Source organism: Chelonoidis abingdonii, chromosome 4, assembly GCF_003597395.2.
Source record: "Chelonoidis abingdonii isolate Lonesome George chromosome 4, CheloAbing_2.0, whole genome shotgun sequence".
NCBI lineage: Eukaryota > Metazoa > Chordata > Testudines > Testudinidae > Chelonoidis > Chelonoidis abingdonii.
In genome coordinates, this window is record NC_133772.1 from 46705185 (window position 1) to 46731011 (window position 25827).

The 25827-nt window shown below is 41.8% G+C and overlaps 1 protein-coding gene across 2 annotated transcripts in view; it reads left to right on the plus strand.

The window, feature by feature from the left end:
* The first annotated feature begins 5804 nt into the window (after nt 1–5804).
* USH1C (USH1 protein network component harmonin) overlaps nt 5805–25827 on the plus strand; it is a 108286-nt gene continuing 88263 nt past the window's right edge. For both annotated transcript variants that reach the window (XM_075065120.1, XM_075065121.1), the window contains exons 1-4: nt 5805–5900; nt 15546–15613; nt 17886–18029; nt 18885–19023. In XM_075065120.1, the coding sequence (XP_074921221.1) occupies nt 5865–5900; nt 15546–15613; nt 17886–18029; nt 18885–19023 (387 nt within the window). In that variant the 5' untranslated portion in view covers nt 5805–5864. The remainder of the gene's footprint in view (nt 5901–15545; nt 15614–17885; nt 18030–18884; nt 19024–25827) is intronic.

Genomic DNA, 25827 nt, shown 5'->3' on the forward strand with positions numbered 1-25827 from the left:
CTCTCCTGGCACGGCAAGCCGCAGGTTCCGCACTCCCGGGCCAGAGTGCCATGCCAACCGCAGCAAGCCGCCGGCCCCTCCCCCACCTTCCCCCTCTCCTGGAGCCCTGTCACTGTGCGTGCAGCGCTCTGAGAGATAGGGCTGCCCACTCCCGCGGGACAGCATGTCTGGCTCTCCTTGGAGCCTCGTGGTAAGGGGTCTAGGGTTGGGGAGGTTGGATAAGGGATGGGGGCAGTCAGGGGACAGGGAACAGGGTGGGTTGAGTAGGGGATGGGATCCCGGGTGGGGTGGTTAGGGGCGAGAGGTCTCTGGAGGACACAGTCAGGGAGCAGTGGGGGGTTGGATCAGGCATGGGAGTCCTGGCATCTGTCCGGGGGCAGGGGAGTGGATACGGGTCAGGAGACAGGGAGCAAGAAGGGTCCGGGGGGGCAGTTAGGGTGGGGGGTCTCTGGAAGGGGTGGTCAGGGGACAAGGAGCTGTGGGGATTGGATGAGTCGGGAGTTCTAGGGGTCCTGTCAGGAGGCAGGGGTGTGGAGAGGGGTTGGGGCAGGAAGGGAGTGAGGGCGGGGTTGTATGGGTCGAGAGTTCTGGAGGTCCTGTCAGGGGGTGGGGAGTGGTTGGATAGGCATGGGAGTCCCAGGGGTCTGTCTGGGGGCAGGGGTGTGGATAAGGGTTGGGGAAGTCAGGGGGTAGGGTCCTAGAGGGCAGTCAGGGGACAAGGAGCAGGGAGGCTTAGATAGGGGGTGAGGTCCTGGGGTGCAGTGAAGGGCAGGTGTCCCAGGAGGAGGGTAGTCAGGGGACAAGGAGCAGGGGGGCTTGGAGATTCTGAGGGGGGCAGTCACCCAGCCCTCTGCCCTGAGCCCTGACCACTCACACACACACCCAGCCCTCTGCTTGACTCCCTCACCCTCCCTCCACGAGCCCAGCCCTGACTCTGGCACCCCCACACATCCTCAGCCCCCCCACTACCCCGGCACCTGCACCCCCCTCACATGCCCCCAGCCCTCTGTCCTTACTCTTGTACCCCCCACATCTTCAGCTCCCTCACTCCCTTCCTGCCCCAACCCCTCTCCACACCCCTGCCTCCTGACAGGACCCCTAGAACTCCCGACTCATCCAATCCCCACAGCTCCTTGTCCCCTGACCACCCCTTCCAAAAGAGGAAAAGAGATCACAGTGGTCCTTTTATAAGAAGGGAGGATGGGAGGGGATTATGGATAATAATATGATGGGGGAGAAAGGAGAGGAGAAGTGGGGACGGTGGAAAATGTAAGGCAACTTTGACTATAAGCAGTGACACCAGTTCCATCTATAATATAAACTGCATCACATATTTTGTCAACTATTTATGTGCATTTACTCTTCATTCAGCTGTGTGTGGCTTTCATTAGGGTCAAGCTCTTGTCTATGTTTCAGGAAAATACTATGTGTCTCTACTAGAGATCTGTGGATCTACTGAATCTGTCATTCTTGTCCTCTAAATATAATTAGTATTAGTTCTAGATCCACATCCTCTGCAGTGCCTGTGTTTTGCTGGTGTAGTGAGGCAGAAGAGAGGGAGCCAGTTACAGGTTTTACTCCAGTCAGGTTTAAACTCAGAACAACTTTAAACATCTCCATAATATTATCTGCCAGCTACATACAACCCACTGGATGCAGAGGAGGTGGTGCAGGAGCCAACTCTGTGAGATGTGGTCAGTTTCCAACTCCATTTGTCCTTCCAGAATAATGCAAAGAGAGTGCAGTGGGGACCAGAATTTGACCCTAGTCTTCCTTGGTCTGCAATTTATCCTGTTAGTAGAGTGTACATTATAATTGCACAATTTATATGCATACGCACATATGTATAAGTATACAGTTTGTTTTTAACAAAATGTATTTAGGAGACCATATAAGATGGGCTTTTATCTATTTGCACTGCTGTCATGCCCCAATCAGATCCCACACCACTACCCGTGCTGTCCTGGTGGCTAACATATTTATATAATGTACTTCCCTGTAACATGTTTTATAGAAATGCATACTATTAGGTCATATTTATTAAATAAATAAATGTGTATTGCTGAAAAACATAAAAACTGTTTTTCTTTTAAAGTGGACCAGGTTGAAAGCAAAGGCTGCAGAGGTGAGCTGCTATCATATCTGCCTCAATTCTTCCCATTGTGTTTAGGAATTGCATCTGGGGCCTGATCCAAAGCCTGCTGAATCATGGAAAACTTGCTATTGACTTCAATGAGCCCAATCTTGCTTTTCTTCTCAGAAGCTGTAGGCCCCAGTCCTATACACATTTAAACATGTATGTAACTTTACTCGCACGAGTAACCACTATTTTCGGTGGGACTGCTCCTCTGAATAAGGATTGCTCTTATAATTAAGATCAGTCCCATGTCAGCTGCAATAACGAGGTACTAAAGGAGGGACTGAAAATAGCAAACAAACATATCTAAATTCCCTTATTTTGGCAGACTTGTTTTTATAGTTTGTCATAACTTTGCATCTGATTTACATTGAGAGTATGCAAGAAAAGTCATTCAAATTACACCACGGTGTTTATGACTTGCTCTTTCAGATGAAAAGTTATTTTATGGCCAAATATTTTTGCATTTGTAAATAATATTGCTGATGTCACCGTGCTTTACAAAACTGTCACCAGATTGTGCAAGGTGCTGATCCTCCTCACTCTGGTGTGGTCAAAGAACACCATGATTTAAAACTCACATGGGAAATTGCCAAGGGTTTTAGTTCAATAACTCTCACTTGATTCTTCATGCCCTCCAGCCTCACCAAGAGAATTATCAAGTGTTGCCAAACTCCAGTCATTTTTATCCCTAGTCTGGCAATATTTGTTGGTTTTACTAAAGCCTTGGCCCCAGGAAAGATTGGCTTATGAGACACTCTCAACATCCATTAAAAACAATCTTTATTCTTGTGGCAGTACTGACAACCCCAAGAATTCAGAAATCATGTCAGTGCAGTCCTAAGAAACAAACAAAAACAACTTTGGGTTCTCTTTTCTTTGCCTCCTGGTTCTGGAGCATTTGAGCTTCAGGTATTTAAGTTTTTCTTTAAAAGTACAAATGCTAAAAACTTTTTGTTTTTTATTAAAGCTGAAATGTCTGACTATCACCTAGGGCTTTAAGAAAAAACTCAATATTACAAGACTTGTGATCAAATCCTGAGAGTGGCAATGCTGTCAAGAATGCAGACAAATGCATGAAACCTGGCTGAGTGTACCTTAAGCAGGGGTTGGTAACTGTGGCACGTGTGCCAAAGACAGCACGCGAGACGATTTTTAATGGCATGCTGCTGCCTACCAAGACTCCAGCATGCCATTAAAAATCCTGGCCAGCCTCCTCTGCCCTCCACTCCCTCTGCAGGTGCAGGGCAGAAGCATATGTGTGTTCACGGGTGGGCAATAGCTCCACTCTCCTGGCAACGGCAAGCCGCAGGTTCCGCACTCCCGGGCCAGAGTGCCATGCCAACCGCAGCAAGCCGCCGGCCCCTCCCCCACCTTCCCCTCCTCTGGAGCCTGTCACTGTGCGTGCAGCGTCTGAGAGATAGGGCTGCCCACTCCCGCGGGACAGCATGTCTGGCTCTCTTGGAGCCTCGTGGTAAGGGGTCTAGGGTTGGGAGGTTGGATAAGGGATGGGGCAGTCAGGGGACAGGGAACAGGTGGGTTGAGTAGGGATGGGATCCCGTGGGGTGGTTGGGGCGAGAGGTCTGCTGGGACACAGTCAGGGAGCAGTGGGGGTTGGATCAGGCATGGGAGTCCTGGCATCTGTCCGGGGCAGGGGAGTGGATACGGGTCAGGAGACAGGGAGCAAGAAGGGTCCGGGGGGCAGTTAGGGTGGGGGGTTCTGGAAGGGGTGGTCAGGGGACAAGGAGCTGTGGGGATGGATGAGTCGGGAGTTCTAGGGGTCCTGTCAGGAGCAGGGTGTGAGAGGGGTTTGGGCAGGAAGGGAGTGAGGCGGGGTTGTATGGGTCGAGAGTTCTGGAGGTCCTGTCAGGGGTGGGAGTGGTTGGATAGGCATGGGAGTCCAGGGGTCTGTCTGGGGGCAGGGGTGTGGATAAGGGTTGGGGAAGTCAGGGGGTAGGGTCCTAGGGCAGTCAGGGGCACAGGAGCAGGAGGCTTAGATAGGGGGTGAGGTCCTGGGGTGCAGTGAAGGGCAGGTGTCCCAGGAGGAGGGTAGTCAGGGGACAAGGAGCAGGGGGCTTGGAGATTCTGAGGGGGCAGTCACCCAGCCCTTGCCCTGAGCCCTGACACTCACACACACACCCGCCCTCTGCTTGACTCCCTCACCCTCCCTCCACGAGCCCAGCCCTGACTCTGGCACCCCCACACATCTCTCAGCCCCCCACTACCCCGGCACCTGCACCCCCTCACATGCCCCAGCCCTCTGTCCTTACTCTTGTACCCCCCACATCTTCAGCTCCCCACTCCCCATGCACCCCCATCCCCACCCCCACCCTGAGCACCAGACAGGAGCTCCTGCACCCCTCGCATCAAATGGAAGCTGCCCAAGTAAGTGCCCCAACCCAAACCCTCCCCCCAACCCTGAGCCCCTCCTTCATTCTAGCTCCTGGCCAGACCCTTCACCCCAGCCCTGTGCTCAGTGCACTCCCACTCTCAGCTCAGTGGAGAGAGAGGAAGAGAATGGGCCAGAACCAGGGAGAAGGTAGGTACCCACTGTATGTGGGCAGGGCTGGGACCCCAGACTGGCAGCGGGCTGAGCGGTCCGGAGCCGGGGTCCCGGCTGGCAGGAGCTGGTGGATGGAACCCCTGAGTGGCAGTGGGCTGAGCCGCTCAGCCCACTGCTGGTCTGGGGTCCTGGCTGCTAGCCCCGCACAGCCAGCTGCTGGTCTGGGGTCCTGGCTGCTAGCCCCGCACAGCCCACTGTCAGTCTGGGGTCCCAGCTGCTAGCCCCATACAGCCTGCTGCCAGTCTAGGGTTCTGGCTGCCGGACCCTTGCCAGCCGGAGTCCTGGCCGCATGCCCCGCTCTGCCGCCTGTCGGCCTAGGTGAACAGAACCCCAGACCAGCAGCAGGCTGAGCGGGCTGGCAGCATAAGATCAGTATTTTAATTTAATTTTAAATGAAGCTTCTTAACCGTTTTGAAAACCTTGTTTATTTTACAATACAACACTAGTTTAGTTCTATAAAATATAGACATAGAGAGAGACCTTCTAAAAAACGTTAAAACCGGCATAAGAAACCTCAAATTAGAGTGAATAAATGAAGACATGTCACACCACTTCTGAAAGGTTGCCAACACCTGCCCTAAAGGTTCAAATCCCCACTCCCCTTTCCCACCAACTCCCCCCCCCAAAAAACTCTTTCAAAATGTATTTTTTAAAAAGAAAACTAGTGATTTATAAGTCAATATCACGGTTTTGGGAGCCCGGTTCGTGGTTTGTTAAATGATTGGTGCTGACCATAGGGCAGTGACCAATTTGCAACAAGCAGCTGCAAGGGAGCAAGTAGAGTCGGTGACTTCCCTAGCCTGGGAAAAGGAAAAGAGTTACAAAAATGGGTTAACAGAAAAGGACAGGAGCTGAGCTTCAGCAGCTATGTGTTTGTCAAGGCTCTCTCTGCTCCTTGAGTGTCAGTGGTTACCTGCACGAGAGGAGGGAGACAGAACAGAAGCGGAGGAGAGGGGACTGAAAGTGGTGAGCACCCTGCTGAGCTGCAGGTGCCCTGTCGCCGCACCCAGCCCTTCCAGCCGAGCCGCGCCGCTCCCTCTAGCGCACGGCCTGGGCTCTGCACCCCTCGCCAGTCTGCCGGGGACCAGGAGCAGCCGCAGAGCAGCTGCCCGTGAGCAGGAAACAAGCCCGAGGAAAGCCGCAGGCTCTGGGCCCCCCATTGTCATGGAGCGGAAGGTAGCCAGGGAGTTCAGGCACAAGGTAAGAGAGCAGCGCGCTGCAGCCTCACTCTACCCTTTGCAATCGGTAACTTTCTCACCACGCTGCCCAGCTCAGTGGCTGCCGCTCGCTGGGAGAGGCGAGGGGACATTTTGCTGGGACTATGGACTCTTGGTATCAATTAACCCGGATCCTGGGGAAGGCGGTGAACGTGAAGTGCCTATAGCAGAGCAAAGCTTTTCTCCCTGAGCCGTGGGGAGAAAACCTCTCCTGGGACGGGAGGACTGGGACTTCACTCCCTGGCAGGACTTCTAGTTCAAGGCACGGAAAGTTGATGGCTTGATTGAAACGCACCAGACAAGTTGGCTGGCTCCATCTCTAGCTCTTTGATTTGACCTGAATTACAGGGCTCCCAAACTGGGGCCCTGTAAAACAAACAGGAACTCTACCGTTAATTTGATAAATGTCACTGAAAAAAACACACAACATATTCCCTCAAAAGAATAGGAGACTTTTAAAGTTGATTTAAAAACCCTTCAGAAAAAATGTCTCTTGGAAGAAGTTAGACTTGGCAGTTGGCAGGGCTGCGTTTATTAAACAAAAGCTATTTTATTTCTTCCATCAGAGTCAAGTCAAGTCAAATCAAATCAATACTAGCCAGTTCACAATGGGGAAAGTAAACCCAGGCCCGAAAGCTCAAGGCCAAATAATCACCATTTGCAGTAACCAGCATTCATGGCCAAAGATGCAAAGGAATTCTGTTTGGTCTTTACTTTTATGTGTCCAGTCAGCTATGCACAGTCCTGCAAATATTCTTTATGTATCTAGCAACCCAATTTGCATGACATGTAAGGTTGTAATCTACCCACACAAATGTTCATTCAGTGAGGCCCAAATGTCTCTTTTTGAGAAATTGAGTCTTGCATCAGAGCTCAGCCTTAAGCAACTACTTAAAATATCTTTCAAGTTTCCAGTGCAGTCCTGCCTTTAAAGATCTTCTCTGTCAGGCATCTGATTTTTGCAATTCCCTTCTGTGGCTTTTTAAGAGAGGATACATGCATTTTATGTATTAAATATAAAATTGTAATAAAAGCTTTCATAAATAAATTGGCTAGATTGATGTAGCCGGACCCAGAAGAAGCACCTCCAGGGAAACATGAAGTAAGGCTCTGAATATGTTTTGATATTAAAATATCCAAATGATTACAAATGTCTAATAAAATGTCTGCCTTGCTAACCATCATTGTCTCTAACTCTGGATTGGGTTGGGCAACAGATCTGTCAGGCCTGTGAGGCAATAATTATGGTCTTGGACATTGGACCTATTCCTTTTCATGTTGGCAATAATTTATAAATCATCTTGGGTCCAGTTCTGCTAACAGATATTCATGCAAGTAATCTTTACTCTCAACATACTAATGCAAAAGTTACTAGGATGAATGGGAGAGTAATGACTACCCACCTAAATAAAGAGTTTCAGGATAAGGCCTCTTGCTTAAACTGTTAAACTGCATGGTTTTAGTGATGCAGTAATATTAATTTTAGTTTGTTTTGAATCCATAACTTAAAATATTTATTCTTTTGAGTTAGAACAGTAAAATATGCCCTTACACAGGTTCTGTGTCTCCTATCAATTAAATGACATTTGTATTTGATTTTGTAATTTAATCAGTTCTTCCTTTCTACCAAGCAGAAGCTCTATGTATAAATTACATCCTAACATTGCCTGTTGCTTCAGTCTCTTCTAAGTGTTCTCAAAGGCCAGGGAAAACAAATGAACCCTGCAGTATGACTTGAAAGTTTAATTATATTGTATTTCAGTTGCATTACAGTTTTTGAGATCACATACCTCTGATATTTTTCATAATCTTTTTTCTACAATAAATAAATCTTGGCTGAATATCAGATTACTATGCACATATAATTAAATTATTTTGTGAGTGATAAATTTTATTAATATTGTAAATTAAAAGCAAAGAAATGTCATGGATTTAAACAGTGTGAAAACAATCCACAAGGAAATGATTTACATAGTTGTATCCTAGGATTCAAAATTACACAACTGTAGTAAGTATTCTCTGAAATGAGTGTATGGTATCTCTGTATTAACAGACCCTATTTTGTGAGTCTGTCAATAATGCTTTATTTCTTAATGAAAGTGTCTGCATTTAGTTTTCAAAGCATTCTCTGTAACTGCAACAAGATAATATAAACTCTGAGACATGTGATCCTGTGACATTTGACCCTTCAAGTAATAGTTTATATAGATCCTTATGCAAAGGACAGTTCTAATTAACTGATGTTAATCAACCAGGCCACAAATGTTCATTGTACCAAGACTTCTTAGCATTTATTTGTTTTCCAGTTTGTCAGAATTTAGAAAGGGTAGAAAATGTCACTGTTCATTATTTGGTTTGTTTGCATCCCTTCTAGGTTTAATGATGCATTTATTGAAGTTCATTTAGGAAAAAGACAAATTTTCATATGCCATGGCATGTTCATACTTTCATAAAATATATTTTTGTCTCTGCATCACTCTACTAATAATGCATTTGATTTTTAAACCTGTAATGCCTTCACTGATAGTAACAGGAATTGCTAGAATGAATTATTCCAATGGTCAAAAATCCTGTCTCTGACAGTGGCCAGTACTAGATGCTTCTGAGGAAAGAAACTCCAATAATGGACATTTATGGAACAACTTGCTCCTAGGGGAAGTTTTTTCCTGATGCCTGCCAGAGGTTGGCCTACTCCCTGAAATACAAGGGTTTACATTCCTTTTGGTTTTTTATGTGTGAGTTTTTTTAGTGTCTAATGTAACTGTGGATGTTCTCTTTCTCCATATAAACATCTGATACTCTTTAATCACACAGGGTTTTGGCCTTAGTGATATTTTGTGGTAGCAAGTTCCACTGATTAATTATGCAATGTGTCAACAGCGTTTTCTTTTATCAGTTTTAAATTTGCTTCCTTTTAGTTGCATGGAATTCCTTCTTGTTTTTTGTACCGTATTTTAAGGGTGTAAATTGAAGTACTCAGCTGATCTTCTCTGTACTATTCATTATTCTCTATAACTCTGTCCTAAATCTCTGACTTGGACTGCTAAGTAAGTTAACTAATTCCAGTCTGTCCAATCTCTTTTCATATGGAAGTTTTTCCATGCCTCGGGTTTTGTCATCTGTCTCTGAATGCCTTCTATATCTGCGATATACTTTTGAGATAGGGTAAGCATATAAATAAATTGATTTATACAATGACATTATAACATTTTCAGTATTTTCCTTATGCATCCTGACATGTTGTTTGGTTGGGTTTGTTGTCTGCACTGGTTTTCACTGAGCTAATTCTTATATCAATAAATACTATAGGTTGAGTAAGTGTGACATCCTATCAGGGCCAGCTCTAGGTTTTTTGCTGCCCCACGCTCTGAGAGTGCAACTGCCCAAGCCAAAAAAAAAAAAGGGGAGTGGGCGGAACTCCACCCAGTGAAAAACCTCCTCTCATGGATTGGCAACTGGCTAAAAGATAGGAAACAAAGGGTAGGAATAAGTAGTGAATTTTCAGAGTGAAGACAGGTAAATAGTGATGTCCTCCATGGGTCTGTACTAGGACCAGTTCTATTCAAATATTCATAAATCATCTGGAAAAGAGGGTATAAAGTGAGGTGGCAAAATTTGCAGATGATAATACAAAACAACAATATAGTTAAGTCTCAGGCAAACTGCAAAGAGCTGCAAAAGGATCTCTCAAAACTGGGTGACTGGGCAACAGAATGGCAGATGAAATTCAATGTTGATAAATGCAAAGTAATGCACACTGGAAAACATAATTCCAACTCTACATGTAAAATGATGGGGTCTAAATTAGCTGTTACCACTCAAGAAAGAGATCTTGGAGTCATTGTGGATAGTTCATTGAAAACATCCACTCAATGTGCAGTGGCAGTCAAAAAAGCAAACAGAATATTGGGAATCATTAAGAAAGGGATAGATAAGACAATATATATCATATTGCTTCTCTAAATCCATGGTACACACACATCTTGAATACTGCATGCAGATGTGGTCGCCCCATCTCAAAAAGATGTATTGGAATTGGAAAAGGTTCAGAAAAGGGCAACAAAAATGATTAGGGATATTGAACAGCTTCCATATGAGGAGAGATTAATAAAACTGGGACTTTTCATCTTGGAAAAGAGACAACTAAGGGGGGATATGATAGAGATCTATAATATCATGACTGATGTGGAGAAAGTAACTAAGGAAGTGTTATTTACTCCTTCTCACAACACACAAACTAGGAATCCTCAGATGAAATTAATAAGCAGCAGGTTTAAAACAAAAAAAAGAAATATTTCTTCACACAATGAACAGTCAACCTGTGGAATTCTTTGTCAGAGGATGTTGTGAAGGCCAAGTCCATAACAGGGTTCAAAAAAGAACTACATAAATTCATGGAGGATAGGTCCATCCATGGCTATTAGCCAGGATGGGTTGGGATGGTGTCCCTGGCCTCTGTTTGCCACAAGCTGGGAATGGGCAACAAAGGATGGATCACTTGATGATTACCTGTTCTGTTCATTCCCTCTGGGGTACCTAGCATTGACCACTGTTGGAAGACAGGATACTGGGCTAGATGGACCTTTGGTCTGACCCAGTATGGCCGTTCTTATGTTCTTAAAACCAAGGAAATGTCAATTTATGGGACATCTCTTTACCATGACCTAACACCAACACAATACATTTTCCACTTATAGTGTGCACATCTTTTACTTCCAACAGATAAGGAAAAATACTAATCCCCCTTACAATATACTTGATAGAAAACATTAATTACAATCTCAGCAACATTAGCAAATATGCAGGGTAGACATATGTGCACAAGTATGCAATGTGTGTTGTGTGATTGTGAGGGAAGTCTGAGTTGAACACTGTACTGAGGAAGATGAACATGTAGTGTGTTTCTTTCTCCATTGAAGTAGAAGGAGGTTCTTTGTGACCATGCAAAATCCATGACCATCAGTGAAAATATGATATATGGGAATTAGGGTAGTAAAAAAATTAAAAACTGTATGTAGCAAAATCTGTATGATCAGACAGTGTAGCCTTAAGTGTGTGGGGGGGATCTTTTCCTAAAAGTTTTTTTTAGGCTGCTGATGTCTTTTGCTGCTTCTTATGTCTGTTTTCGTTTGCAATAAAATGTTGTTTTACAGCAGCAAATAAAAGCAAATAATCTATTTAATGTTCTTAACAGATTTAGAGCAGATATGCTGTACCTAAGCCAAAAAGCAACGAACCATCCACAATAGTCTCACATTTAAAGAACCAACAGCAGAACTACAGTTTTCTTTAATTTTTGTAGTACTAAGCAAGTCAGAAATATAGTTGCTGTTTTCTTTTGATTCTGCATCACCTTTAGCATTCCAGCATCTCTTTATTATCCATATTAATGCAGTTGAAGTATAATCTGTTGGAATCAGTCAAAATATACAATATCTTGCCATCTGGTACACAATAAACCAAAAGATCTAATTTATCTCACACTGATGTTAATCATTACCATAAATCAGCAGTTTCAACAGTGTAAAACTGGGTTAAATGTGATTAGAATGTGGCCCATAAGGTATGTTAACCCATATAAATTACAGTGTTTCATATAACAAATCATAAGAAATTAAAGGAAATGAGGAATCATCATCCAGTGGGGTCGTTTCTAGTCAGAATCTGTTCTTGGCCCAATGCTATTCAATATATTTATCAATAATATGGAAGAAAACATAAAATCATTGCTGGTAAAGTTTGCAGATGACAAAACTTGATGGAGGAGGCAGCTCAGTTCCGCAGAGAGGTCTAGCTCAGTGGTTCTCAAACTAGGGCCGCTGCTTGTTCCAGGGAAAGCCCCTGGTGGACTGGGCCTGTTTGTTGACCTGCCATGTCTGCAAGTTTGGCTGATCGTGGCTCGCACTGGCCACAGTTCGCCACTCCAGGCCAATGGGGGCTGTAGGAAGTGGCGCGGGTCCTAGTTTGAGAACCACTGGTCGAGATCCCATGGTAAGCTGGATTGACTTGAACAAAATATGTTTTTAATACAGCTAATGCCAGGTCAAGTAGCTAGGAACCTAAAATTTAGGTCACATATTAGGGGACTGTAGCATGTTAGGGGATTGTATTTTTCAAAGCAATGACTCAGAAAATGAATAAAGGTCATGGTGGATAACCAGCTGAATATGAGCTTGTAATGCAATGTGGTGGCTATAAAAGAGCAAGTGCTATCCTTGGACATATAATCAGGGGAATATCTAGTAGAAGTAGAAAAATGGGAAGTGTTATTACCACTGGGTATAGAATCAGGGACACCGTTAGTGGAATGCCATGCCCAGTTGTGGTGTACACACTTTTAAAGAGAATATTGGCAAATTGGAAAGGATTCAGAGAAGAACTAAAGGAATTATTTGAATTCTGGAAAAAGTGCATGTATAGCGGGAGGCTAAAGGTCAATCTCTTTAGCTTATTAAGGAGACTGTTATGGTGGAGACTTCATCATAGTTTATAATACCTACATGGGGAAGGGGTTTCTATCAGTAGAGGGCTCTTTAAGTTAACAAACAAAGACATAACAAGAGCCAATGGACAGAAGCTGAAGCTAGACAAGTTCGGATGAGAAATAAGGAACAGATTTTTAAGAGTGAGAGTAATTAACCTTTGGAACACCTTACTAATGGCTGTGGTGAATTCTTCATCACTTGAAGTCTTGGATTTTTCTAAAAAAGAAAGGACAAAAAAAAATGCTGTAGCTCAACCAGAAGTTATGGGTTTGATGCAGGAATCTCTGGGTGAAAATATATTGCCTGTGTTATGCAGAAAGTCAGAGCAGATGATCATAGTGGATCCTTCTGACCTTAAAATCTATGAAACGGTATATCTCTATTCCTCGTCTCAAGTGTCTTCCATGCTTTTATTTCTCAAGGATTAGGTTGGTATAAAATGCTGATATTTTGTGTTATTAGGCTAAATCCATTCTGGGAAGAGTCCCTAGCAGGAACCCATTGTGATAAGCAAAATGCACATGTAACAAAAGAGTGGCTGTTACAAAGAGCTTACAATATAAGCAAATGACAAGAGACAACAGATGGATACAACAGTCCAATGAGTGGTGGAGACAAAGCTGCTGAAAAATGGTAATGTTGAATGGAAAACCCTGCAGTTGCAGCACACAAGCTGCCTAGTTTTCATCAAGTGTTTTGTAGGTATCACAGGAAAGAGAAATTTTAAAGATGATATCAGGGGTAGCTTTGCAGATTTTTAAGGAGAGTTTCTTCCATGCATAAGAGGTAGTAGGTGACAGAGCACAAAGGTGTTGGAGGGGAAAATTTGATGAGCAGGCACTAGAGGCTGGTATTGTTGGGAGGGTTTAGAGTTTATAGGTAGGGTTTCATAGACTGAAGGCCAGAATGGATCATTAAGGAAGGGCAGGCCCCAGCCATGAAAATCTTAGAGGTGAAGAAAAAGTGGTATATGTTTGCAGTGCAAAAGTGAAAGCCAGTGGAGGGTTGTAAATTGGGAGGGGGTGTGGGATACAGTCAGAGCACCAGGCCAAGAAAATGATCCTAAAAGCAGCATTTTGAATGGGCTGGAGTACCTTTTTGTCAAGCGTGCCTTTGTCAAGACCAGAGAGAAGGAATTAGGGATCATCAAGTCATGAAATGATGAAGGTTTTGATGAGAATTTTGGTGGAAAGGACAGAGAGAAAAGGCTGGATGTTGTGTTAAAAGGAACAGCAAGATTTAAATGCTGTATTCTTCCCTCCCACTACTGAAAACTAGGAGGAGTGGGGAACATGCTACCCCCACCTAAAAACTAAACATATGGCAGCTACAGCCCCATGACTAGACATGGCAGAATTCAGTTTTGGTTTTCTTTATTTGTAATTTTGATGGATAATATCAATGTTTATTTGTAAAGATTTTTTTTTTCAATTCTTACCAATTTTAAATTTTCACTGTTTTGGAAAATTATGGCGGTGGGAAAATATGTGGGTCAGACAATAATTATTTAATGACACTTGATGTTGAGGTTCAAAAAGTTAAAGCTTTGTCACTGTTAAAACACAAATTGTCAACATCGCATGTCAAAATATACTACATAAATATCCTTAATCAAACTCTAGTAACCAGCATTTTTCTTTCTTCGCCTATCTGTAAATTTCTATTATTGTCAATGGAAATATATTTTCCTCAGTGTGTGTGTACGATGAAATTGACATTTACTGACAATCTTTCCAAGCCTTACCCTTGATGCACGGCATATTGTGTGAGTAGTGTACCGTTTCTACAGGGTCTGTCCTCCAGTCAGACAGGGAGAAGGGTTGTTGTTTTGGGTCCAAGGTCTGTAGGGAGAATTTATTAGTGGTTTGGACATATTTCTCAAAACTCTTAAGCACCCGTCTGTAGCACCTTAGCTAGACGCAGTGCTTGGATCCATTGTACCAGATTTTGTGTTGTATTTACATCCAATGTGAAAACCCTTGGAGGTCTGTTGATCAATGGAGAATTTGGCTCATTGTATATCACCAAGTTATGAGTGCAACCATGTTGTTAGATTTTTACACACATTTTCTTTCCTAGATTCTGAAGTTCACTGTTGCAATTTGCTCATTTATACTGTCAAACAATCTTGCCTGTGCATAAGTGTCTAACTTTTAATTGTGCAGTAAGTGTTTTGTTGCAGGGGGAAAAACTCACAGACAATCAATTATATGTGGAATCGTGCTGGTTTTGGAGGGCAGGAAGAGATTTATAATGCAACGTGAAGCATTAATTTAACTTAAAATGTAATACAAAGATATTGTAAACCTAGAATAAAAGGAATATGCTTAAACATTCACATTTGTCCTTGGACTTTTTGTCACAGTAACTTTACCTTAGATGTAAATTATGTTTTCATAAACATTAATCTTGTCTAAAAGCAAAATTTCTATGATGTAATCTGCTGTTGCAAAGGAGGCCAGTGGGTTTTCATGGGTCTCACAGAAGGCAGAAATTGACATGCAACAGATCTGAACGTTTTTAATTTTGTTTTAGTGCAGCTAAAAGTGGAAGCCTTGTAATCTAACACTGGTTTAAGTGAATGCACTGTTACAGAGTGAGGAAGTAATGAATAGCAAGCAACCAGCTCTATCAGAGTACCAGAGCCAAGAGGAAGAATCTAGGCTAGTGGGTAGTTTACCTAACAGTATATGAGAGATGTGAAAATCAGAACTTTAAAGCCACTTAACATATAGTAGAGTTATCTTGATTGTGACGTTTCTGGTTGTGAAAGCATGTGCTATATTAATGAATGGCCAAAAAGGTTTCTGAAAATATTTATTCAACAATACAGTTGTTATAAGGTAAGATGAGCTTGTGATATTACAGCATGCTGTGCTAAATGGAATGGTAGCTTTCAAAATCTGTGGTGATAAGTTTTGGACATGGTAGCCAATCCGTTAGTATTAAAAAGAAAAAAATCAGCATTGCCTTAGGTTTCAAATCCTGAAGTAATATTGCCTTTCAAAGATTTTATTTGTGTATTGGATGACTTATCCCATTGAAATCATTGTCCCTTTGCTCAGGAATTTCTGAATGTCTTATACTTTCAACATTTGTGGCTATTAAGTCATAGAATTACAATGATGTTCTTGTGTTTTCAGGTTGACTTGCTTATTGACAATGAAGCAGAGAAGGATTACCTTTATGATGTGCTACGGATGTACCACCAGTAAGTTCTAACTTCAGACTATTAAAAGCAGTTATAGATCCATTGCATTTTTATTTAAAGATTATATAGCTAAAAACTAATTTAAACAATAATCTTAAATGTAGTCTGTAGAAAACGAGCTAAAGTAATAATTCCTAGTTTTATTTTAAAGAGTCATATACTTCTGCAATTCAGTACATAAGAAATGAGCATGGTTTTAAGTTTGATCATAAAGTTATTTTGTTTGTGATGACTTACCAGTTACATAAATAAATGGAAACTTCATAGTTTATAATAGGAAAAAAATCATGAGCATCTTTTATAGGAAAGAGCAAAATTGTTTGACCAGTCAGTTTGCTTATTTTATTCGATTTTTAGATTCACTCTTTTATAAATCTCTCCAACATGCAAAAATACTTTGGACTGTTTTAGCAGAAAGACTATTAATAAATTCAACCTGGAAATCTTTGCCCTGCACATTGAAGCATTTTGTTTTTCTATAACAAAAAGACAAAAACATCAGTTACAAGATATCAAGTCAATTATTCATTCCAATTACACCTGTGTAAATCAATGCAATTACTGTGCATTAATGTCAGTGCAACTGAGATCGGCATCTGGGCCACTGTTTCTTAAAGAAGAGAATATTTTTTCCATACTTCATAGCTGAATGGTTCTGATGGACATTGTTTCCATTCATGTCTTAATTAATAGCATCTCAGTGGAGTGAAATGTAGAAGTTTCCAAATTTCCATGTGGTCTTTGTACTGAGCTACCGTTTTGTATGGCCTCAGCTGCATATCCGATTCAGTTTCACTGAGGTCTGTCTAATTGCTTCTCCATTCATAAAGCATTGCCTGTTGCTTGTGAAACCAGTATGAAACAGTAGCTGTTAATTATTTAAAACTTCCTTACAGTTACAAAATTAACAAATATCCCCCCCATTAACTTTTCCCCACAAGTTCAGAAATTGTACTGAGTTTTAAGTAAAATATTAAATGCTGCTATTGAAGTTTATTGAATGATCTTACCTTTTTTGCTACCGTACTTCATAATAAATAAAAAAGTTAAGACAAATACATATTGTGGCCAACAGCTAGGATTTGTTTCACTCTGAATACTCTTTTCAAATAAGATTAAATATTTGGGGGTATAATCTCATTATGATTTGTATTAGTTTCTATTAATGTTAATGGGTTACATGCACATCAAGAAAAGTAATATGCAGGGTACCTAAATGCTGTGATGATAGATATCTTACAGTGAATAGGCAGATATGGGCCAAGTTCTGCTGTCTGTTGTGCTCCATTCAAGCCAATGGAGTTGTTCCAGATTCACACTTGTGTGACATGACAACATAATCTGGCTCTATGACTGTGTCTCAAAATTGATAAAGTTAGTAACAAGAATGCTTAGGTAGAACTCAAAGAAAATAAGCAGTTTTCTATTCATGCTGGTTCAAACTGTATTTATATAGTTGGTTTATGTAATTTCACCACCACTGAATTTCACTTTGTTTTGAGTTCAAATGAGGGATAGCTCAGTGGTTGGGAGGGATAGCTCAGTGGTTTGAGCATTGGCCTACTAAACCATAGTTGTGAGTTCAGTCCTTGAAGGGACCATTTGGGGATTGGTCCTGCTTTGAGCAGGGGGTTGGACTAGATGATCTCTTGAGGTCCCTTCCAACCCTAATAATCTATGATGATTCTATGATCTGTAAATTCAAACATACTTAGCTGCTACCACTCAGTTCCATGTGGCTTTTTGGGATTGCAACTATACATCTATCTCCTGAATCCATGGAGAGAAGAAGTTTGCTGAAAACATGGCCCAGGTTTACTAAAAAGGTTTGCAAATGTGGGTAGAGTTTCAGGCTTGAAATAAAATCTAAAACCTGGCGAAGAAATTTACCTGGTTTTGAATGTCATGAGCAAAGATTTACATAGGTCTACTGTTGGTATTTCTGAGAATAAAACTGAATAAAGCCATCTTCCTTACCATATTGACAAGACATTTGTGGATGAAAGAATTACATAGACAACGTGGACATGAGTTTACTTGAATTAGAAAAATATCTTTATGCTAGTTTTATTTTTAAATGATATAGGAAAAATATATGCCTTGTTTATGATTGGCCTTGAACTACATAAAGAACCTTTTAAACAAATCTCTCTCACACACGCATACACACACACACACACAAATCCTGTTTTAGTATGAGTTACAAACAGAAAATATAATCTTGTTAGTATTTTGATCACCCAGTCCTGTTTTTCTCAATGTATTTTTATAGATCCATGAATCTCCCAGTACTGGTAGGGGACCTAAAGCTTGTGATTAATGAACCGAGTAGATTGCCGCTGTTTGATGCCATCCGTCCCCTTATCCCATTAAAACATCAAGTGGAATATGATCATCTGACGCCTAAACGATCAAGGTACGTGTAGAACAGGGGTTCTCAAACTAGGGGTCGGAACCCCTCAGGGGGTCATGAGGTTATTACATGCGGGGTCGCGAGCTGTCAACCTCCACCCCAAACCCTGCTTGCCTCCAGCATTTATAATGGTGTTAAATGTATTTAAAAGTATGTTTAATTTATTAGGGGGGTCACACTCAGAGTCTTGCTTTGTGAAAGGGGTTGCCAGTAAAAAAAGTTTGAGACCCATTGGTGTAGAACAATGTAGGTCACGTGAACACTAGCAGGAATTCTTGATTGAAAAGTAATTTATTCAGCCATGTTTTGATGAATAAAATATCTATATCCTGTGCATGCTATCACAAATACTGAAGTTGTTTTAGATGTAGTTCTTTGTGGACTAAATTTATTGTTTGCACAGAAATGTGTCCGTTCAGGGCCAGCTCCAGGCCCCAGCGCGCCAAGCGCGTGCTTGGGGCAGCATGCCGCGAGGGGCGCTCTGCCAGTTGCCGAGAGGGCGGCAGGCAGCTCCGGTGGACTCCCGCAGGCATGCCTGCAGAGGGTCCTCTGGTCCCGCGGCTCCAGTGGAGCATCCACAGGCATGCCTGCAGGAGGTCCACCAGAGCCGCGGGATCAGCGAGCGGCAGAGCGCCCCCCGTTGCGTGCCGCCATGCTTAGGGCGGCAAAATGGCTACAGCCAGCCCTGTGTCCGTTGAAAATATTAGTCACATATTTTCTTTTCAAGTCTAAGCATAACAACTGAAAATATTTTAAGCAGTAACTAAAAATGCTTAAAATGAAGCTTCAATTGTCACGACTTGTTATGATGTTCATTAAGTAATGTTGTTCACTAGCAATACATTAATACATTTACAGAAAACTGAAGGAAGTGAGACTGGATCGTTTGCATCCTGAAGGGCTTGGAATAAGTGTGCGAGGAGGACTGGAATTTACTTGTGGCCTCTTTATCTCTCAATTAATTAAAGGTGGACAAGCAGACAGTGTTGGGCTTCAGGTAAGAAAACACATTCTTGGTCATACTGCTGCAATAAACCCTCTTATGATCTGAGAAAGAATCCAGTCAGAAATATTCTTTAATCTCCTTATGTAACTGTCACTAAGGAACTTGCACTTTTAAATCTTTTTTCCTTTTTAATCAAGTTCATGAAATGTGGTAAATCAGCCAGTGCTATTAAAATTTTCCTCTTCCTCGCGACCCCGTATTATGTAAACCAAAAATTCTTTTTCATGTTTGATTGTATATGCCGTTCTTCAGAATTGGCATATAAAGGAGGATTATGCATGGCATCAGCATTCATGCTTTATACCCAGCAATATTGAAATGTAAAATACATTCAACAGAAGGTCTTCTCTAACTGGAAAACATAAGAACCTTTCAAGTTGCCAAAAGCCTAATAAATACAGGACACAGCACTTAAAATAAAGGATAAACAATGAAAATCAGGAATAACAAAAATATATATTGTGCCTAATAGGGAAATAATTTCTTGAGTGCAATTAGATTTTAATTTTACATTCCACTGATATCTTGCTATTGTTTAATATTTATATTGTAGTAATGTCTAAAAGCAACAACCAGGTTAGAACCCAAGTGCACTAGATACTATAAAAACACATAATCATAGCTTCTTTTGTGGATAAATTCTTGGGATAAATAATGCAGTAAGTCCAATTCTTTTGAAAACGTAAAATATGGATGTGGTGATTTACAAAGAAAAAGGGGATAATACTGTGACAGGCAGGGCTGGCTTTAGGCCTATTCCACCAATTCCCCCGAATCAGGCCCCGGGCCTAAAAGGGCCCCGCCCCCAGTGAGAATCCCTTCCCTGGCTAGAGGCGCCTTTTTAATTTTTCTTCACTTTGTGGCAGCGGGTCCTTCACTTGCTCTGGGTCTTCGGCAGCACTTCGGTGGCGCGTCCTTCAGTGCCGCCAAAGACCTAGAGCAAGTGAAGGACCTGCCGCAGAAGTCCCACTGAAGACTCGGAGTACCGCCCAGTGAGTACAAGCCCTACATGTTTTTTTTACATGTTTTGTTTTGTTTTTTAAGTCATCCCTGCGGGGGCCCCGCCAAATCTGTTCGAATTGGGCCCCGCACTTCCTAAAGCCAGCCCTGGTGACAGGTTGGATCACAGAAACCCCCTTGGGACCTGCCAACTGATGTGCCAAGGCTACTTCTGCCCCTGCTTTCCTGCCCTGGCAGCTTAGGACCCCAGCACGCTGTCTTGCTGAGCCAGACACGCCAGTTTGCTCCAACACAGATCCGGGGTCTGAAACAAATGCCCCAAAGCTGCAGACTTAGCTGAAAGCATCTTACAGAAGTGTTCCTGTCTTCAACACTCAGATGCCCAACTCCCAGTGGGGTCTAAACCTCAAATAAATCCGTTTTACCCTGTATAAAGCTTATAAAGGGTAAACTCATAAATTGTTCGCCCTCTATAACACTGATAGAGAGAGATGCACAGCTGTTTGCCCCCCGCCCAGTCCCCACCCCAGGTATTAATACACACTCTGGGTTAATTAAGAACTAAAAAGTGGTTTTATTAAATACAGAAAGTAGGATTTAAGTGGTTCCAAGCAGTAACAGACAGAACAAAATGAATTACCAAGTAAAATAAAATAGAACACACAAGTCTGAGTCTAATACAGTAAGACAACTGAGCACAGATAAAAATCTCAGCAGTTCCAGTAAGGTTCCTTTTACAGACTAGTCTCCTTCTAGTCAGAGTCCAGCAATCACGCACACCCCTTGTAGTTACTGTCCTTCGTTCCAGTCTCTTTCAGGTATCCTTGGGGGTGGAGAGGCTCTTTAGCCAGCTGAAGACCAAATGGAGGGGTCTCCCAGGGGTTTAAGTAGATTTTCTCTTGTGGGTGGAGACCCCCCTCTTCTCTCCTATGCAAAGTCCAGCTCCAAGATGGAGTTTTGGAGTCACATGGGCAAGTCACATGTCCATGCATGACTGAGTTTCTTACCTGCCAAACCACATTCCTGGGAAGGTTCCGATGTGGATTGGCATCTTCAAGTTCATTATTGGCCTAAGTGGTTCTTGATGGGGCACTTAATTTGCACACCCCTTTCTCAAGAAGCCGACCAAATGCTATCAAGCAAGTATACAGGCGATATTCCTTACTTCAAGTACAAAAATGATACATGCAAAGAAATACGATTAATAGATTCAGTAGATCATAACCTTTACATAGATATGTTACATGGCATATGTAGCAAAAAAAACATATTCTAGTTATGTCATATATACATTCATAAGCATATTTCCGTAAAGCCTTATGGGGCACGCTATCACAAATACCATATGAAGAGTAGAAAAATGTGCATCATTTCTTGTTCCTTCTCCTTGTTCGCGCACACATCTTAACTGAGTGAAAAAGAGAAAATTGTGAATGAAAATGTCTATCAAGCCTTATACTGGACCTCTATCAGAAATAAGAATGCTTAAACTATCTAACTGGAGGGGAGTGCGGTAAGGGTTGATGTTTGTGAGTAGGATGATACATTTTGTCTGGCTAATTTTGATTATGTGGTGAGTAAGTTGCTGGATATGCTGGCTTCTGTGAATTGTATTTAATATTTTCCCAAAATGCATCAGATTAGATACGTCTTAATTTTATGTTTTAAATTGAATAAAATAAAAAAGTGCACCTTCTTACTATCTCCTTCCGCTCCTGAAGATTCATGTGCATCACAGGCTAAATAGTCACAATTGGCCTGCCTAATTCAGGTAACTCACCCAGACTTTTTTTTTTTTAAGATTTAAACAAATGTTTATGTATACATCTATATCCATCTACTAAATCAGAGTCACTGTTAGATTAGTCCCATCTACTGATATAGAGAAAGTGATTCTGCTCCAAGATCTTAATTTTGTAGCTCTCCTTCATGGCGGTTGTCAAGAAAAAATTCGCCAAGAGATACAAGCCTGAGGCACATTTGTTGTGGACTGTGGTCAATCAACAACTCCCTTCTCCATCAGGAATTTGCTAGGAGAGGAACACTAGATGTAGATCTTAATGTATCATTCAGGAGCTAGTTGTATGAGCTGTTCTAGACATTCAGAAGGGGGAGCATGGACAGCTGATGTATTCTCAACCTGGGTTCAGTTCATTAGAGGTGTTCTCTTCATTCATTGCAAGAATAGGGAAAGCAAGACAGACAGTCACATCTGGAAGATACTAATGTGATTGAACAGTAATGATCTTAATGGCAACTGTATAAGCTGTTGCACTAGAACATTCATACAGTACTACTAATCATCTGTCTCCTATTCACCAGTTGTCTCAAACCAATGCCAATCATTTGATGCAGAAATGCACTTAGATGCTGTGCTCTTGGAAGATCGAAGCTTGTTAAGGCAACCCATTCATTCTTCTCGGAGAAAGTACAAGTGGGAAGGGCAGCGAGAGCTTCACTTCATATTTAATTGCCATAGTATTTCACACTGATTCATTGTCTCTTGTGAGTCTTCACAGGAGCTCTGAGCCAAGCACACAGTAGTTCAGAACTCCATTTGTGTTTCTCAGATAAAGGCAAAGTGTGAACAATAAAAATAAAATCCCTGAATATGTTACTGTGAATGTGTTAGACTTTGATTATATGTATTAATATGAACAGATGGTGTTTTGCTGCTAATCTAACTGTCTGGCTTGGGTTTGTTGATATTATGTGGTAAGAATCAGCTTAAGGTGCCTCCATAATAGGCGGCACTAGCCACTTTCTAAAACCAAGTGAATAAGGAGAATTGACAGGCTGTTCATTGTTCTAAATTGCTGTCTCATGGTAAAGCCAACTGCTTCTGAAATTTCACCCATCTGCATTATTTAGCTAAATCTCTACACTTTTTTATTCCAAAAATGTAGTCTGAGAAAAGGTTTAATGATCTTTTATCATAAAATCAGTTTTAGCCCCTGTTTGTTTTTTTTATCCTAAATCATTTCCCATGATGATTATTCCTTGAAGTGGTTTCTGCCTTTCTAAATGTTTGTATAGTCAAGGAATTTGACTGAAACATTTGAAGTTATGACCTTTTTACTATGACTTCTTGGTTTTTCTGAATGAAGAGCACTTATCCTTTTCATGTTTTATTGTTTCTTCTCTGTTTTGTGCTGCTTTTTCAGATATTCATATCTATGAGGATTCTCTTGAAAAGAAAGGGTTTGAGATTAGTATGAATAATGAAAGGGGAAAAATATACAAAAACAGAAATTTGAAACAGTCATCATGACTATCTTATTTTAATCATGACGCAAGTTCTCCTTCTTGAAATGTAAAGGCAAAATAAAGGTATTATCTAACTTAATGCTGTTACAGCCTTTATTAAGAATTTTTCTACTATGCATTGGTTGTGTTGACAAGTATATAGAATGCACTATACAGCCTAATTCTCCATTGATTTGCACCTTGAAAAAACATTGTCACTCCATTTTACACACACAGCACTCTCACTTTGCATATTGTAAATGACTACACAAGATGTAAGGTAATGGAGAAGGAAACTGATTGAATACTAAAAACCTGGCCAGATATCACTTCTTTAATGAGAGATGCCACATGCTGTGTGTTTGTAATAATTGGGCTCGATGGGACAAAAAAAAAACATGGTGGTATCAGTCTTAATTCTGAACTTCATTGGTTTCATAAGTTTAAGTCAGGGCTTTAGGGCAAGAGCCATTTTGAGACAACCTAGAAGGAACTATGGCTTTTGGATTCACCTGAGTGTGACTTACCCCCAGAAAGAAGTAGGCTAACCCTTCAGTATCCTGAAATGGTGCTATTGATCTCAAACATGTAAGGATTCAAAATAGATCTGAAGGAAGTTGAATTAAGACAAAAGCAAATAGCAAACTAACATAACGACACAAGAAAGTAAAGGAATGCTGAAATGAGGGCATCTTCTCAGTGTTCAACATATGTTCACCCTTTCAAAAAGCATTTAAATAGTTCCGCTCTATGTGTCCTGTCTGTGTGCAGACAGGACGTCCACTAACGTTAAGAATACTGTGCATGTTTTGACAGGACACTATACATAGATTTTTTAAGGGACCAATATGATGATCTGGTCTGACCTTTGGAATAGCACAGGCTATAGGAATTTACCCACCACTCCTGCACTGCGCCACGTATCTTGTGGAGGAACTAGTGCATATCTTTTAAAAAATACATCCAATCTTGATTTGAAGCCTTTAATTCATGAAACAAACAAAGCACAGCCATGGTTTGGCCATGCCCTCTTTTTCCAGACCATAACGACTACCCTGGAGGAGGGCCACTATATGCCTATGCATCTTCTAACACAGCATTAGATTTCATTGGAGCAGATTATCTAACTAATAATGTACATTAGAACTGCTAGGTACAATCTACTAAAGAGTGGTTCAATTTCAGCATTGGTGTAAGCAGTGTTCCATTGACTAAAAAGTTTTTAATATGTTAACTAATAACTGATTAAATATGTACAATAATCAGGAGATGCTAAATTATGGATCCCTGAAGCATATCTTTCAGAGCCGTTACTTTAAACTCAGTGAAAAGGCCTGCATTATTGTTTTTTGTTTTGTTTTAAGACCATGAATCAATTAAAATGAGGTCTTGTTGACTTGGGATTTGTAATGGGATAATGAAGACTTTAATCTCTAGGTCACTGATTTTGATTTGACTGGTGACTGAAAATTGGTACAGTCAGATGGTGGTTTTGTGGTCTATGTGAAAGAGAGTTGGTGATTCTGATTCCAGTTTGAAGCCTCTATGTCAGGGGTTTTCAGTTGGGGGTCTTGACACCTCAGGGGATCACAGGCTGTCAGCTCCATGGGCCTGTCAGCCCTGAGCATGGCCATATGTGGGGTCTGACAGCTCCAAGCCCCTGTTAAATAAAAATTAAATTAAAACCCCTGTTTTTAATTTATAAGGAGGGTCACGCTCAGAAGCTTGCTGCATGAAAGGGGTCATCAATACAAAAAGTTTGAGAATCACTGCTCTAGGTCATGAAAACCATCATCAAAATTGGGAATGCAGAGCTTTGTTTACAACCTGGTCAGAGATGCCAAGGGCAGAATATGCATGAAAAGTAAACGATTTTTACCCTTACAATTGGTCCTTGTAAATCAGGGTTGAAACACAAGAAGATCAGGTTATCTCTCTTCTTGAGTTAAGCACAACAGAGGGCTCAAGGAGAAGTGACTTTACATCACCTCTGCACCTCTCTCGGTCTTGGAGCAGCTAGGGCCATTTTGGCCCCTAATGCAGATTGAAGTAGCCTGAAGGCTGCCCTAATTTGGGCCAGTCCAGCAGCCAGGAATAGCCACAACATAGGGAGTCCCCAGCTACTGCCCTACATTCCCTCCCTTAGGAACACACCCAATATTGTGCATTGTGTGAAGAGGCTGGAGATCTGAAAATGCAACTGGAAACAAGGAGGACCCTCTCTCCTAGCTACCTTTACCAGAGATGGCAGCTAAATAGGAGGAAAATAAACTAGTGTGGCCCTTGGGGATTTGATGCACCAGTAGAAATGGAGCTGCAAAGCCAGAAGTGGCAGGGGACTGATGAGAGCAGCACGTCAGACAACATGTCCAGGAAAGCAAGAGTAGAAAAAGATTAAGTGGCTGGTCAGCATGTCCAGCAGAGAAGGAAACCTAATAACAAGGATGTATAGTAGGAGAGAAGAACCAGGCAAGTGTGTGGAATGTTCAGAAGAGAAGAGGAAAAGGAGACCAGGCAGCACAGAAGTGTGTGCAGAGGAAGACAGAGGAGCAGAACAAATAGGAAGGGGAGATAGTGTGATTAACTTTT